The sequence below is a fragment of the Nomascus leucogenys genome, chromosome 12 (genome assembly GCF_006542625.1).
Source record: "Nomascus leucogenys isolate Asia chromosome 12, Asia_NLE_v1, whole genome shotgun sequence".
NCBI lineage: Eukaryota > Metazoa > Chordata > Mammalia > Primates > Hylobatidae > Nomascus > Nomascus leucogenys.
This window is the reverse complement of record NC_044392.1, coordinates 74,427,672-74,442,273: the sequence shown is the minus strand read 5'-3', so window position 1 is coordinate 74,442,273 and position 14,602 is coordinate 74,427,672. Positions and strand designations below refer to the sequence as shown.

General features: G+C 44.1%; 1 protein-coding gene across 1 annotated transcript; it reads left to right on the top strand.

Annotated features, from left to right (window-relative positions):
• The first annotated feature begins 9,965 nt into the window (after window positions 1-9,965).
• On the top strand, window positions 9,966-14,127 carry GPR88 (G protein-coupled receptor 88). Its single transcript, XM_030824988.1, has 2 exons — window positions 9,966-10,602; window positions 11,008-14,127. The coding sequence occupies exon 2, from the start codon at window positions 11,081-11,083 to the stop codon at window positions 12,233-12,235; it is 1,155 nt and encodes a 384-aa protein (XP_030680848.1). The 5' UTR covers window positions 9,966-10,602; window positions 11,008-11,080; the 3' UTR covers window positions 12,236-14,127.
• The last annotated feature ends 475 nt before the right edge of the window (window positions 14,128-14,602 follow it).

The window sequence follows — 14,602 nt, the reverse complement described above, 5'->3', positions numbered from 1 at the left end:
AATACTTTTCTGACCCATAGGGGTTCTAACTCAAAAAAAGTATGTGATGAAGGGGTTTGCTGGGCAGACAAGACAAGTATCTACCATACATGTAGCATAGCAAGACAGAGATATTCCAGGACAGCAGTGGCAAAGAGTGTGGTACAGAGTAATGGCCAAATGATTGGTGCAAAATATTGCATTTTCCTACCTGAGAAAGAACCCTAAACCTTAGGAGCAACTTCTACTCAGAGTTGGGTCTGTGTACGCACACTCTGACTTCCCACCACATGAGGGGTGTGGAGGTGATTAGGATGAAATGAGGGGTGTTTAGCACACAGAGAATCACTGCTACTCCACACCCCAGCAAGCTGCAAGCACAGGGAGTTTAGTTTGGTTTATGCTGTTTGAGGGATATCTAAGAGATGTTTGATAAGCAGCAGAAATGGGGTGATGACTGTAGCTCTGAAATTCCACAGCAGAGGCTTCTAACACATATTTGCCCATTGCTTTCACTGAGGCTCAGAAGGTTGTGCCTAGTATCCAGAGAAGGATTTCAAAATTTTCAAGGACTATAGCTGAGAAAGGGTTTTCTGGAAATTGAGAGTGCCAATTTGCTGTGAAGCAGGGAGAAGACAGGCTATTTCTGAGATACAGCAAATAGAAGTAGTTTTTTTTCAACATCAATGATGACCTCAGTGACGTAGGAACAGGATGGTAGCTCCTGGTTTTCTGGTTTCTTAATCAATATAATTTAGACTTTAAAATTTCATGAACAATATCTTAGATATTTCTTAGTTATGTTGTGATTTTGTCAATGCTGCTTAACTCTAACGCAGGATGATAATTGTGGCTAATTGCCTAAAGGTGTATGATCTTTTTTTCCCATCAGTGTTATATGTGAGAGAACACACACACACACACACACACACACACACACACACACACACCCCTCTTTAATATAAACTTGATGTCCTCACTTTAAATTACATGAAATAATTCCTAAATGCTTGAAAACACAAAACCCTCCTCATCTAGTTCCTATCTCAATCAGACAAATATTTTAAAGCAGATTCAAAAAATAAACTATACTAAACTTCTTACTGGAAAAAAAGTCACTTCTGGACAGAGACCAAGCCAAAGTAATTTTAGCTCAAATTGGTTTTCCTGGAAAAACTGGAAACGTAGTCCTGAAAAGAAATGTCTTGGCAGCTTTACAAATCAACACTCAAAAACTAACAAGAGCAGCCTAAATACCCTTCATTTCAATGAGTCTCAGATACTAGCATGGAAAGAATCTTGTTTAACAAAAAAGCTTGTTAAAATTCAGATTCTGGAACCCAGCCTGCAGATCTAAACAAAACCCGAGTTGTTTAAGTAGAGAAGATTTGAAGATCATAGCTTAATTAACTCAGAAAAGATCAATGTAGAAATTTATAAATTAACAGGATAGAACAAGGAATGGTGTTTGGGAAACTAGGTCCTAGCCCATTCCAATAGAGCCATCTGTCTTAGTGTTGTGGGACCACCTGGTACAAGGCCTAACTCCATCATTTTGTGTGTGACTTTGAGTAAATAGTTCACTGTCTTTGGGTTTCAATTTTCTTCCCAATAAAATAAGATCAGATAATGCCTTAGTCTGTTTGGGGTGCTATAGCAAAATACCATAAACTGGGTAGCTTATAAGCAACAGATTTTTTTTTTTTTCTCACAGTCCCAGAGGCTGAGAAGTTCAAAATTAAGGCACCAGCAGATCTGGTGTCTAGTGAGGGTTTTGTGGTTCATAGACAGTACCTTCTAGCTATGACCTCGCATGGAAGAGGGGCTCTCTAGCTCTCTGGAGTTTCTTTTATAAAGCCGCTAATCCATTAATGAGGGCTCTGCCGTCATGACTTAATCACCCCTCAAAGGTTCCCATCTCCTAATACCATCACCTTAGGGGGTAGGATTTTAACGTATGAATTTTTGAGGGACACAAGTATTCAGATACAGTATCAATCATTCTTAATATTTTTGAGATTACAGACTCCTTTGAGAAACCAATAAAACCATTCAATCTTTTCTCCAGAAAAATGCACAAATACACACTTTTGCACCTAAATTTGGGGGGGGGTCACAGTTCCCTTAAATGCTTTAGTGAACTTCATATGACAGACAGTGGCTCTTGGAAGGGAAAAATGGGGTTTATCTGAATCTGTGTTTCATACGCCCCCTGTCCAATTCAGATTTGTCCTTGTTGAGGAGTCATGTCACTTTTTATCCTCCACTCCTTGCCCCGTTAGGAATCACCATTGTCACTAACACGTGCAACACACTTAGAGTGCACCATGCTTAGAGTAAGCGCTGGCCACTAAGACTCCTCCAAGGTAGGTGACATTATCACCATTTTACAAATGAGAAAACTGAGGTCTGTAAAAGTGAAATAGCTTGCCCAGGTCATGTGACTAATAACAAGCAGGGCCTGAATTTGACCCCGACCCTTTAACTTCCACGGCAGAGTTTCTCAGCCTTGGCAGTGTTGCCATTTTGACCTGGATAATTCTTTATCGTGAGGGTGCTGTCCTGCGTGGGCCTTGTGAGATGCTTAGCAACATGTTTGGCTTCTACCCATTAGATGCCAATAGCACTCCTCAGCCAAATTTTGAAAACAAAAAATGTCTCTAGAAATTGCCAAATGCATGCTTGGGGGAAATCACCCCCATTTGAGAACCACTGCTGTATAGTGTAGTCCCCTGATATCACTACCATAGTGAGCTGCTGCTGCTGAAGTGAAGCTATCGAACCTCTGAAGTCTTGTAGGGCAGGAGAAGGCTGAAAACCATCATTACAAGGTTTCATATATATATATATATCAGGCAAAGAATTTCAGGATGAAATACACTATATTATTGCAGCTTCATGATTCTATAAATTCTTAATTTCAAAAAGCTCTACCACTAGGGTTTCTTGTGATGGTGAATGCTCACGTGCAGCTGAATTACTCTAAAATCTGGCTATAAAACAGCATAAAGATGTTGTTCCTTTGGAATACATAGAGTTGAAACAGGCCCATACCAACACAATTCTCGGTTGTGTAATATCTGAGAGACCAAGATCTGAAGAAATACAGCTAGGGTTAGAAATGGGATTTTAGACAGTCTCAGTGTTGTGCTTAGTGAGGTTGCTCTGTGGCTTGGCTAACAGCACAGAGGGGAGGAAGACAACAGGAAATGAGCACTTTCTCACTGTTGCTACATACCCTTCGGTTTCGCAAAGTATGTGAGACAGCTGCTCATCATGTTTTGGTGGATCATGAAATTCAGTACCAGGAAAGTCCACACTGGATCCTGTCAGGATCAGGCGTGGGGTTCTGTGATGTGTTTTCAACAAACACTCTGTTTAAAAATAATCTGGTAGCATAAACCAGGAGGATGTGGTTACACCAAGCTTTTAAAGTATTTTAGAAAAATAAATACAATGCTGTGCAGCATGACTCTACTAATATGAGTTGTGTCTCTTGAGAAAGATAATTGAGGTTGAAATCTTGATCCCGCATATAAAAGTTCCCAAGGGACATATTCAGTGAGCACATGATTAAATATTTACAACATGTCATGTACTCTAACCAAAAAGAGAGCCTTACCCTTGACTAGCTTACCGCTTGGAGAGGGGATACTCAATGCTGGAGAAGTCAGACCATGGCAGTGATACACTCAGGGGCTTTGGGGGCACACAGGCTAGGCAATCTGGTCATCAGCTTTAGTCTGTTTTCTGTTGTTCCCAACAGAATACCTAAAACTGGATAATGCATAAAGAAAAGAAATTTATTTCTTACAGTTATGGAGACTAAGTCCAAAGTTGAGGAGGGGCTACATCTGGCAAGGGCCTTCTGCTGGTGGGGACGCTCTGTAGAGTCCTGAGGTGGTGCAGGCCATCACGTGGTGAAGGGGTTGAGTATGTTAGCTTAGGTCTCTCTTCCTCTTCTTATAAAGCCACTGATCCCCCTCCCAGGATAACTCATTCACCCATTAACCCATTAATCCATGAATCCATGAATGGACGAATTCATTCACGAGGGCAGAGCCTTCGTAACCCAATCACCTCTTAAAGGCCGCACCTCTCAATATTGCTGCATTGGGGATTAAGCTTCAACATGAGTTTTGGAGAGGACAAATATTCAAACCATAGCACTGGGATCAAGAAAGACTCCCTTTGCAGGTGAAATCTAAGCTCAGGCGTGGAAGATGAGTAGGAACTAGCTGGGCAAAAGAGGGAGCACATGTGTAGGGGCAGAGAGGCAGCCAAGGGGCGAGCATGCTTTCAACAAAGATGCTTGGATGGGAAAGAGGAGAGACTGGGGCACACTCAGGGATGGGAAGTGGCTGCAGCACAGTGACAGGAGGGAGCGATGGGGCAGAGAGGTCATGTGGGAACGTATGCAGGGCTGTTTCAAGGCTTCTGGAGACCTGGATACTTTTGGAGACTCCATTATATAATATATTAAACATATTAAAATGCATCCCAATTCCACATAAGTAATTTATACATAAGGATGACTTTAATTGCAGGTGACTATTTAATAACATATTACTTTTTTAAAAGTTTTCCTTTTGTATTTCAGAGCCAGTAATTTTTTTCCAGATAGCAGTCATTTTAAAGGGGACTTGCCAAACTGGTAGGCTCTAGGCACTGTGCTTAAAACAAATGATAAAATGGACTTGGCTTTTGTGTCATAAGCCTGCAAATTGCATCCCTCTGCCCCAGTATCCAGTCTCATTTTCCCTGCTCTCTGGAGTTTTAGCAGGGCATGTGGGCTTTTGGTTGGACAATCCATTCCTACTTTCTTTTGTAGCAAGCAGCAGGCATGAGACCAAAGTTTTGGCTGTGGAGATGTGTGCAGAAGTGATGTTTGAAATTTTCAGGTCACATTCTTAAAAAGGAAGCTGGCTGCCCTCCCTTCGCCTTTCTCTTTTCCTGTGGGCTGGAATGTGGGTGTAGTAGTGGTGAAGTAACTTCAGCCGTGTAGACAGGGGAAACCTCAGTGTGCATCAAAGTCACCTGGAGGTTTGTTAAAACACTGATCTCTGGATACCATCTCCAGAATTTCTGATTCAGGGGGTGGGGACCATTTCTAACAAATTCCCAAGTGATGCCGCTGCTGATCAGGGACCACACTTTGAATACTAGTGCCCTAGGGGATGATGGAGTGGCAACAGAGGAGACACCTGGGTTTCTAGATTATCTTGTAGAGTAGATCTGCTTTCTACATGGGCTGCTCAGTCACCCCTATGGGAGATAAATAAACTGTTATTTATTTTTTTGAACCACTGTAGTTTTGGATCAGTTTGTTACAGCAGCGTAATCTATAGCAGTTAAGTCATATTCAGGAAATTGAACTTTACCAAGGGAGGCAGTATTGTATAGTGGATGTATATGGGGCCAAATAGCATGCATTTGAATCCCAGTTCTGCTACTTCTGAGCTGCGTGATCTTGGGCATGTTATTTAACCTTGTTGTGACTCAGTTTTCTCATCTGTTAAATAGATCCTGAGGGACAAGTTCACCTAGAGCTCATTCCCTTTCTAGACTACATCCAGTACCAGGGCCTAGAATTCCCTGCCCAGTAGCCATAAGCAGGCTTCCAAAGTCTGTATGGACTTTTCTGGCTTTGTGCTGATGGCTGACTATACCTACCAGGTACGCTTGGTCTGAGATGTTGCCAAGGGGTGGCTGTGGGACAGTGGTGTGGGTAGAACTCAGATGGGTAGGCTAGAGTGTACTACATTACACATGAGGCCTTCCTGGCTTGTGATGACAGAGCAGAGGGTGGGGAGAGATAGGGGTGAATTGCAGACCAGTGGCACACTCTCCAAAGAAGTCACATTCAGGTAGCACAGAACAACCCATGAGTGTGATGAGAATTCTATTTTTTTTTTTAAGACACTGGGTCACTTTATGTAGCCCAGACTGGAGTGCAGTAGTGCAATCATAGCTCACTGCAGCCTTGAACACCTGGGTTCAAGCGATCCTCCCAAGTAGCTGGGACTAAAGGTGCATACCACCACAATGGCTAAGTTTTAAGTTTTGTAGAGATGAGGGTCTGGCTATGTTGCCCAGGCTGGCCTCAAACTCTGGCCTCAAACAATCTGCCCACCTCTGCCTTGCAAATTGCTGGGATTACAGGTGTGAGCTATTGTCTGGCCAGAATTCTAAATTTGAGTCTGGCTCTCCAGTTGTCATGAAAGTATATTTGTTAAGTTAGGAGAATAGAACGTATTTAATAGTTTGATAACTGGATTTATGATTTTAAAATATTTAGACATTGGCAGGCAAACTTCCTTTTGAACACCTGCTCTGCCCTGCAAATTTAGGTGGGGGGGCAGGGGGGCTGGGTACCTTGTCACCCTGGCATGAGGAATAAATTTAACAACAGATAAAAAATTCTCAAAGCATGGCTTGGCACATATGGTATGTGCTCGATGGCATGGAAAATGATGATGTTTATGATTCTCCTGAAATCTTAAAAAGGAAGCTGGCTGCCCTCCCTTCATCCTTCTCCATCTCTGTGGGCTGGAATGTGGATGTAGCAGTGGTGAAATAACTCCTGGGGGAAATTTTATCATAACCTTGACACTAAGAAAGGAGAAGATGGCACAAGAAAAGTAAACCAAGTGGGCTTTACTTATGATGCAAAAACCTTAAACAAAATATTACCAAATAAAATCCTACAGTCTATCTTTAAAAGGATAATATATTGTGACCAAATAGAGTTTATCAGAGGAATACAACGATGATTCAACTTTTAAAAATATATCAAATGTAACCTACTACATCAACAGTTAAAAAAACATTCACTTCATATAAAAGTCTTACTAGAAATAGATAGAAATGTCTCTAACTTATAAACAATGTATTGGAAAACTATAACAAACACCATATTTGATGGTGAATTATTAGAAACACTAGGGTAACAATGGGGACTATTAACCAAATCAGTGACCATAGGAGAATGAGTGGGATGAGGAGGGAGAGAGGCCAGCTGAATGGAGAGTTCCAACACGTCTGCAGCTCTGGAAAGAAGTAAGCTTGGTGGGAAAGAATCTGTGGGTGACCCATAGGCGAGAGTGGAAGGCATGGAATCAGATGAGATCAATTAGGGAGAGAGAGTAGGGTGAGAAGAGAACCAAGAAGAGAAGCCAGGAACACTGTATTAAAGGAACCATGACACTGGGGAGCCAGAGACTGAGTCTGGAAGGGAGCAGACAGAGGAACAGAAGCAAAGGGAAACCTCGAGGGAAACGGCACTGAGGAGAGGGGTGTTCTTCACAGAGTCGAAGTAAAGACGGCAAGGATTTAGGAGTCACGATTTGCTACTGAGAGGCTACTGTTGACCTTAGCCAAAGCTGTTTCTGTGGAACAGGGAGAGCTAAGGGCCGTGTGGGTGAGTATTCAGTGGTAAAATCAGAAGTAGAAGGAGAAAATGAGCACTTCCACCAGGAAGGGGAAGTGAGCTGTGTGTAGGCACCATGAGAAGGAGGTGAAGTTCCAGGGGAGTTTTATGAGGTTGTGGTGAAATCAGCATTTTTGTAGGTCTGAAGGAGAGCAACCAGTGGAGAGCAGAGAGACTGACAAAAGACAGAGGAAGCAGATGACTGATGGGGCAAGTTCCTGCTGAAGGCGGGAGGAAAGAGATGCTCGTAAAAGTGAATTACTGTTTCACCATGGAGAAAACATAAATGAAATGATTTATGCTGCCATTCATTTATTAATTCAGGAAGTATTGATTAAGTATCTACTGTGTGCCAGGCACTGATCTGGTGCTGGAAATAAGATAGAAAAAATTCCCACCCTATATTATGTAAGTTCATTAACTTAAAACAAAAGCAAAACCAAATTCAGAAACAAACAAAAATTTGGCCCCTGTCAGGCCAGCGCTAAAGGAGGCATGGTCTTGGAGGAAGTGTGTGTGACTGCCAGGCACTGGAGTCCCTCAGCAGGAATGCTGCTCATCACAAAGGCAACACAGAAAGTGGCAGCTGGGACCAAGGATCCAGAGTTTGAATACCCTCCTACCACATTCTATCAGAGAGTCCTTTAGGACTATGTGAATGTGAGAGAAAAAACTTTACTTCAATGACAAGTTTTAACTATGAATGATTAGGAGAGTCTCCTTTCTCCTGAAACATTGCTCTTAGGGACAGGGTGGAAAAGACTCCTGGACATATGGGCCAGAACTACAATGCCTGTTAGATAGAAGAGGTATACGCCATGTGTCATAACTAGAAAGGAGAAATGCAGGCTTGCTGTGCTTAATGTACTCAAAACCTCAATAAAGACAAATGACAATAGGCAAAAAGATGATGACAAATACCCATTTACATCAGCAAACTTGATATCGAAACCTTCAACCCTCTGAATAGCAAGTCACTGGTTCTTTTCTTTCATTTCTCCCTCCGGCCCCTGCCCCAACCAATTTCATTCAGATACAGCTTAGCTGGACCAAATCTATCAAGTCATGCTTATCCTTAATCCTCATCAGAGTTCTTAAAGTCATCAACTAACCATATTGATTCTGAAACAGAAAAAGAAAAGCAGAGAAGCTGTGTTTTGACCTTTCTCCTGAAACATTGCTCTTAGGGACATATGACCCAGAACTACAACTACAATGCATGTTAGATAGAAGAGGTATACACTATGTGTCTTAACTAGAGAGGAGAAATGCTAAATTCATGAATAGGGATTCACAGAAAGTTTTAACAGAAAGGGCCTTGGAAGTAACTGACTGTGAACTTATTTGACAAGATGAAAATAATCCATCACAAGGCTACCTCATGGATGCTTGGCTTAGTATCTGGGTGTGCTGCAATCCCACCTAACATTTTTTTCTATTATGCCATGTTAACATATTCCCATATTGACTTACATTTTCAAATACATGACTTTTCCAGTGAATAACTGAGAGAACTCCTTTTCTGAAAAAATTCCCACATGGAATGGATAAATGAATACTTGCACCAAAGAAGATGCCAACATCAGACTGCAAATCTCTAAGACAGACTTAAGACAAAAAGTTCTGAAGTGAAAAGTCATTTTGTTCACACTGTGGATTATTCAGGTTTCTTGCTTTCCCTCTGACACACATGTGTCTTAACTAGAGAGGAGAAATGCTAAATTTTAAATTTTAAAAATTGACTTGATTTTTTAGAGCAATTTTAGATTCCTGGCAAATTTGAGTGAAAGATACAGAGATTTCCCATGTAATCCCTGCCCTTCGCATACATAGCCTCTCCCGTTATCAAAATCCCCCACCAGAGTGGTTCGTCTGTTACAGTTGAATGTACATTGACACATCATTCCCCAAAGTCCATGGCTTACACTGGTGTTTCACATTCTGCCACTTTGGACAAATTTATAAGTACACAGATCCACTATTATGGTATCACATAGAGTAGTTCCACCGTCCTAAGAATCTTCCGTGATCATCTATTCATTCCTTCTTTCCCCCTAACTCGGGTAACCACTGTCTTTTTAACTGTCTCCATAGTTTTGCCTTCTCAAGAATGTCATGGTTGGTAGCATACAATGTGTAGTCCTTTCCGGTTGGCTTCTGTCACTTAGTGATACACACTTAAAGTTCCTTCATGTCTTTTCATGGCTGGACAGCTCATTTCTTTTTAGCATTGAATAATATTCCATTGTCTAGATGTACCACTGACATCTGCTTTAAATCTTTTGCCATTTCATTTTTACCCTCTAACCATTTCATTACTAAAACACAAAACAAACTCTGGAAAGGAGTTTGTTGATGAGAAAACACTGAAAGTACGATTTAAATTGAGGAATGGAGATTTTCTGTGGATAATTATCTATGTTCCACTTTACCAAAGAAAAATGAATTTCAAGTAGTGCATAAAGTAATTCTCGTTAAAAAATGTGGGAATAAAGAGATCAGTCCTGGGTACTGGGAATATATTTATCTCACAGAAAAATCTTGCCCACAAAATGCATCAGACTGAGATGAAATACTCTAGGGTATATTAAATTTTATTCTAATATTGAAGGGAGGAAAAAAAAGGACGGAAAGAAAAATGAAACAGGACGAAAAATAAGGTGATTGAGAGAGAGAAAAGACAGAGAAACTTGTTAACTACAGGACTTTCTGAGCAAGATATTTTTCTTCCTTTTACAAGTTGGAAGCTATTGAATAATTCATGCCAAGCGTGGAAAGGCTGTCTTTTCCCTGGGTGATGTATAACTAAGCAGGAGAGAGCTTCGAGTGGGTTCACCACATCAGCCACCACTCTTGCTTCTGAGCACAGGGTGCTCTCCTCTTGAGCTCAGCTTCTGCTTTTGCAGCCAAGCATTCTTGCTGCTGCTGCCTGCCTGCCCACCCGCCTGGGCTTGCAGCCCGCCACTTTACTTTCTCCAGCCCTGATACCAGCTGAGAAGTCTTCCTGCAGCTGCTAGTTCCTGCCCAGGACCATGTGTGTGGATGCTGCTTGGGAGAAGCGGGCACTTGCTCCTGGCACTGATCCCAGCTGAGTTCCTCCTGTTGATTTCTGGACCACTGATGCTGTTGCTGAGGAGGTATTTCCTGGCATCCCTCCCTCTGAGACACCGGCTAAGGACCAGCCTAAACGCAAGGTACCCTTCACCTCTTTCCCATGGGATTTTCCCCAGCTGGGATATCTCTGCTTTCTCCTGGAACTAGGTCCTCCAGCTGGCAACATTTCTCTCTCTCTCTCTCTCTCTCTTTCTCTCTCTCTCTCTCTCTAGCTCTCTCTCTCTGTGTGTGTGTGTGTGTGTGTTGGGGGAGAAGAGGAGACTGTTTTGGGTATTGCTCTGTCCTAGGGCTTCCCCGATGCCTGCTGAATGCAATGCAAAGTGGCCTTTCCTCTGGCTCTGGAGACATTTCCGAGGCAGGCACCTGTCATCTGCCACCCCCGTCCTCCTTGAGCTCCCTTTCTCCCCCTCCCCCAGCCCATTATTCTGCTTCAGCCTTTTGTGTCGGTGGCAGAGGGCTGAAGGATGTCTTTGCCCTTCTGGCAGGCAGGAAAGTGTCAGGATGGACCGCGCTGCCAGAAGCCGACGCTAGCGAGGGAGGTGTGAAGAGTTGGCCAGAATGACCAACTCCTCCTCCACATCCACCTCCTCCACCACCGGTGGCTCGCTGCTGCTGCTCTGCGAGGAAGAGGAGTCGTGGGCGGGCCGGCGCATCCCGGTGTCACTCCTGTATTCGGGCCTGGCCATCGGGGGCACCCTGGCCAACGGCATGGTCATCTATCTCGTGTCGTCCTTCCGAAAGCTGCAGACCACCAGCAACGCCTTCATCGTGAACGGCTGCGCAGCCGACCTCAGCGTCTGCGCCCTCTGGATGCCGCAGGAGGCGGTGCTCGGGCTTCTGCCCACCGGCTCTGCGGAGCCCCCTGCGGACTGGGATGGCGCAGGGGGCAGCTACCGCCTGCTACGGGGTGGGCTGCTGGGCCTCGGACTCACGGTGTCCCTCCTCTCCCACTGCCTCGTGGCCCTGAACCGCTACCTGCTCATCACCCGGGCGCCCGCCACCTACCAGGCGCTGTACCAGAGGCGCCACACGGCGGGCATGCTGGCGCTGTCCTGGGCGCTCGCCCTGGGCCTCGTGCTGCTGCTCCCGCCCTGGGCACCGCGGCCCGGCGCCGCGCCACCGCAAGTCCACTACCCGGCGCTGCTGGCCGCCGCGGCGCTGCTGGCGCAGACAGCGCTGCTGCTGCACTGCTACCTGGGCATCGTGCGCCGCGTGCGTGTCAGCGTCAAGCGGGTCAGCGTGCTCAACTTCCACCTGCTGCACCAGTTGCCCGGCTGCGCCGCCGCCGCCGCCGCCTTCCCGGGCGCCCAGCACGCGCCGGGCCCCGGTGGCGCCGGGCACCCGGCGCAGGCCCAGCCCCTGCCGCCCGCGCTGCACCCGCGGCGGGCACAGCGGCGTCTTAGCGGCCTGTCGGTGCTGCTGCTCTGCTGCGTCTTCCTACTGGCCACGCAGCCACTGGTGTGGGTGAGCCTGGCCAGCGGCTTCTCGCTGCCGGTGCCCTGGGGAGTGCAGGCGGCCAGCTGGCTCCTGTGCTGCGCCCTGTCCGCGCTCAACCCGCTGCTCTACACGTGGAGGAACGAGGAGTTCCGCCGCTCCGTGCGCTCAGTCCTGCCGGGCGTCGGCGACGCGGCGGCCGCTGCCGTTGCCGCCACAGCCGTGCCCGCAGTGTCCCAGGCGCAACTGGGCACCCGCGCCGCGGGCCAGCACTGGTAACCCAGCCGGGGCCCGAGGGAAGCGGAGATCCCCAGCTTCCAACGTCCTTGGTCACCGTCGCCTCCTTCCCTCCTAAGGCATCCCCAGCCTGAACGAAGACTCCCGCCGCGAAGCCCAATAGATCGGGGGAAAATGGGGCCTTCGACCCAGCGGGCTACCTGAACCAAGGCGTCTCTCTAAGTGGGGCGCCCGAAGTCATTTTGGACGGCCACCTGATTTTTACCCTTTGTTTCTGTGTTTTAGAGAAATCCTAAAGTCAAAACACCAGAGACTTGAAGAACTAGCAAACTGGCGTTTTAAAATAACCGGTTAATTTATTTCGACACAGTTTGTTTTTGAAAAAGAGCTTTCATAATGTATAACCCTTCCCACTTTCATCGTCTTATATATGAAGCGCCTTGAGTGTGCATGAGCCAAAGGAAATAACATTGAAGAAGGAAAACAATATGTAGAAAGTATTTTAGAAAGTAACCTGTCTTTGACGATGCTTCTCTTACCATTTAGTTTTCGTATATTACCCTGGAGCAGTGAAGCCCTAGGTGTGCCCACCAGTATGAGTTGCCATTAAGAACTCAAGCCCTTTATTCTTAAAAGGGTTTTTAATAAAATCTTTCTCAAATGAGGTAGAATCTTAGCCAGTGAGAAAAAAAATTATTTTATGCTCCTTTTTTTTGCACTCTTAAGACTGAAAATTGGCGTTGAGTGTTAAAGTGAAAATTTTCCAGTTTGATAATTGATGGTCAGAGCCAGCACTGGAATTTTGAAAACAAATAAGGTGATTATCTATTTTAGGTACCGTTTCACATTTTCTATAGCATGCACACTTGTTGCTACCCTCATTTTGTAACCAATTTATTTGCCTTATGAATGTGATTGCAGCTTTGAACATTCTGTACTATAATGGTTGCTAAGAAGAAGAAGTCCTTCTGTTTTCTCTTTAACATTTAAAATATCTCAATGCACATGATATAATTAAACACTAATAATACCATGACTGCATAGCTAATATTAGCTGCTATTGCATGCTCCTAGATGCTAGAACTTATTGGGCATGTGGTATACTAAAGCAATACCCGTTAGACAAGGATATTTTACTTCTTCCAGACACCAGAAGAAATGGCCTTCAATTATTTGAAAAGAGACACAGAGACACCTCTGGCTACCTAGAGTTCTTCCTGTCTTGACCCAATTTATGAGAAAGCTCCCAGTTGGGACTTTATCTCACAAATGGAATCACAGTCAAGATGGATCAATAATATGGTTTGGCTCAGCAAAGCCAGCTGTGCTCTTTTAGGGTTTAGACGAGCCACACGTTAGAAAGCAACCCTGTTTTTATGTAGTTCACATATATTACCATGACATTTAACATTAATATTGTATATGTTCAAGGAGTTATAATAAACTCAGTCATATATAGAGAACAGTTCAAATGGGAAAGTGTTCTAAAACATATTATTTGAGATTTGTCATATTCATCTTTGGTTTACTAAATTTACTTAGAAATATTTGAAATGCAAAATTGTGTGAAATCACCTTATCAAATTAAAATGGGAAGAAAGTAATTTTAATACTTTTTAATAATCATATGTCAGCATTCTGACTACTCACCACATCAAATCTGGGCCGAAACAGCCTCAGTTAACTGCATAATTCAGGAACAAAACCAGCTTGCTTTGTTGCACGCCTGGGCAATTTCAGCCAGGATATTAGGACCACTCGTTGTACATTTGAATAATTATGGAAGTTGGGACATGTTAAGGAAAATAAATATGCTCACCACCAACAATCAGCTGTCATTTTATTAATCTATCCCTTTTGTGCATGCACCATTTCTCTCTTACTAACAGTTTCATCTGTTCACATTTTCCTTGATTCAAATATTAAAGTTCAGACAACTATTCTGAGTTTTTTTTCTTCTGTCTCTGGTTTCCTTGCATACCTCCTTGAGAACATTGTAACAAAGGATATGGTATTCCAAAGCACTAGTGATGAAAGTAACTTCTTCTTGCTGGCTTTACCTAATTTTAGTTTGTACAATTATTTCTACTTTATATAATTAAATAAGGCCCACATACCAGCATTAAAGAGAAAGTGGTAAAATTTCCTTTCTGTAAGTGTTGGGGAATAGGTTACAACAACAGAGAGCTGAGAATTTTCCTTTTGGGGTGGGGCTGGAGGGGGGATGCTTTTCTAAGTCTCTGTCAAAAAGGTCTTCTTTTAATTAGACCTTTTATCTCTGTTTCTCACTGTAAATGGCTGTGAATGACTTCCCCTGCTATTCCTATAAACATATGCCACGCATATGAAGTCAGCTTTCCAAGTGGTATCTTGGTATCTTGCAATGTTTCTGGCTAGCACTGAGAATCG

What these genes read in the sequence shown, in the direction of transcription:
- GPR88 (XM_030824988.1), top strand. Translation starts at nt 11,081, where the DNA reads ATGACCAACTCCTCCTCCACATCCACCTCCTCCACCACCGGTGGCTCG.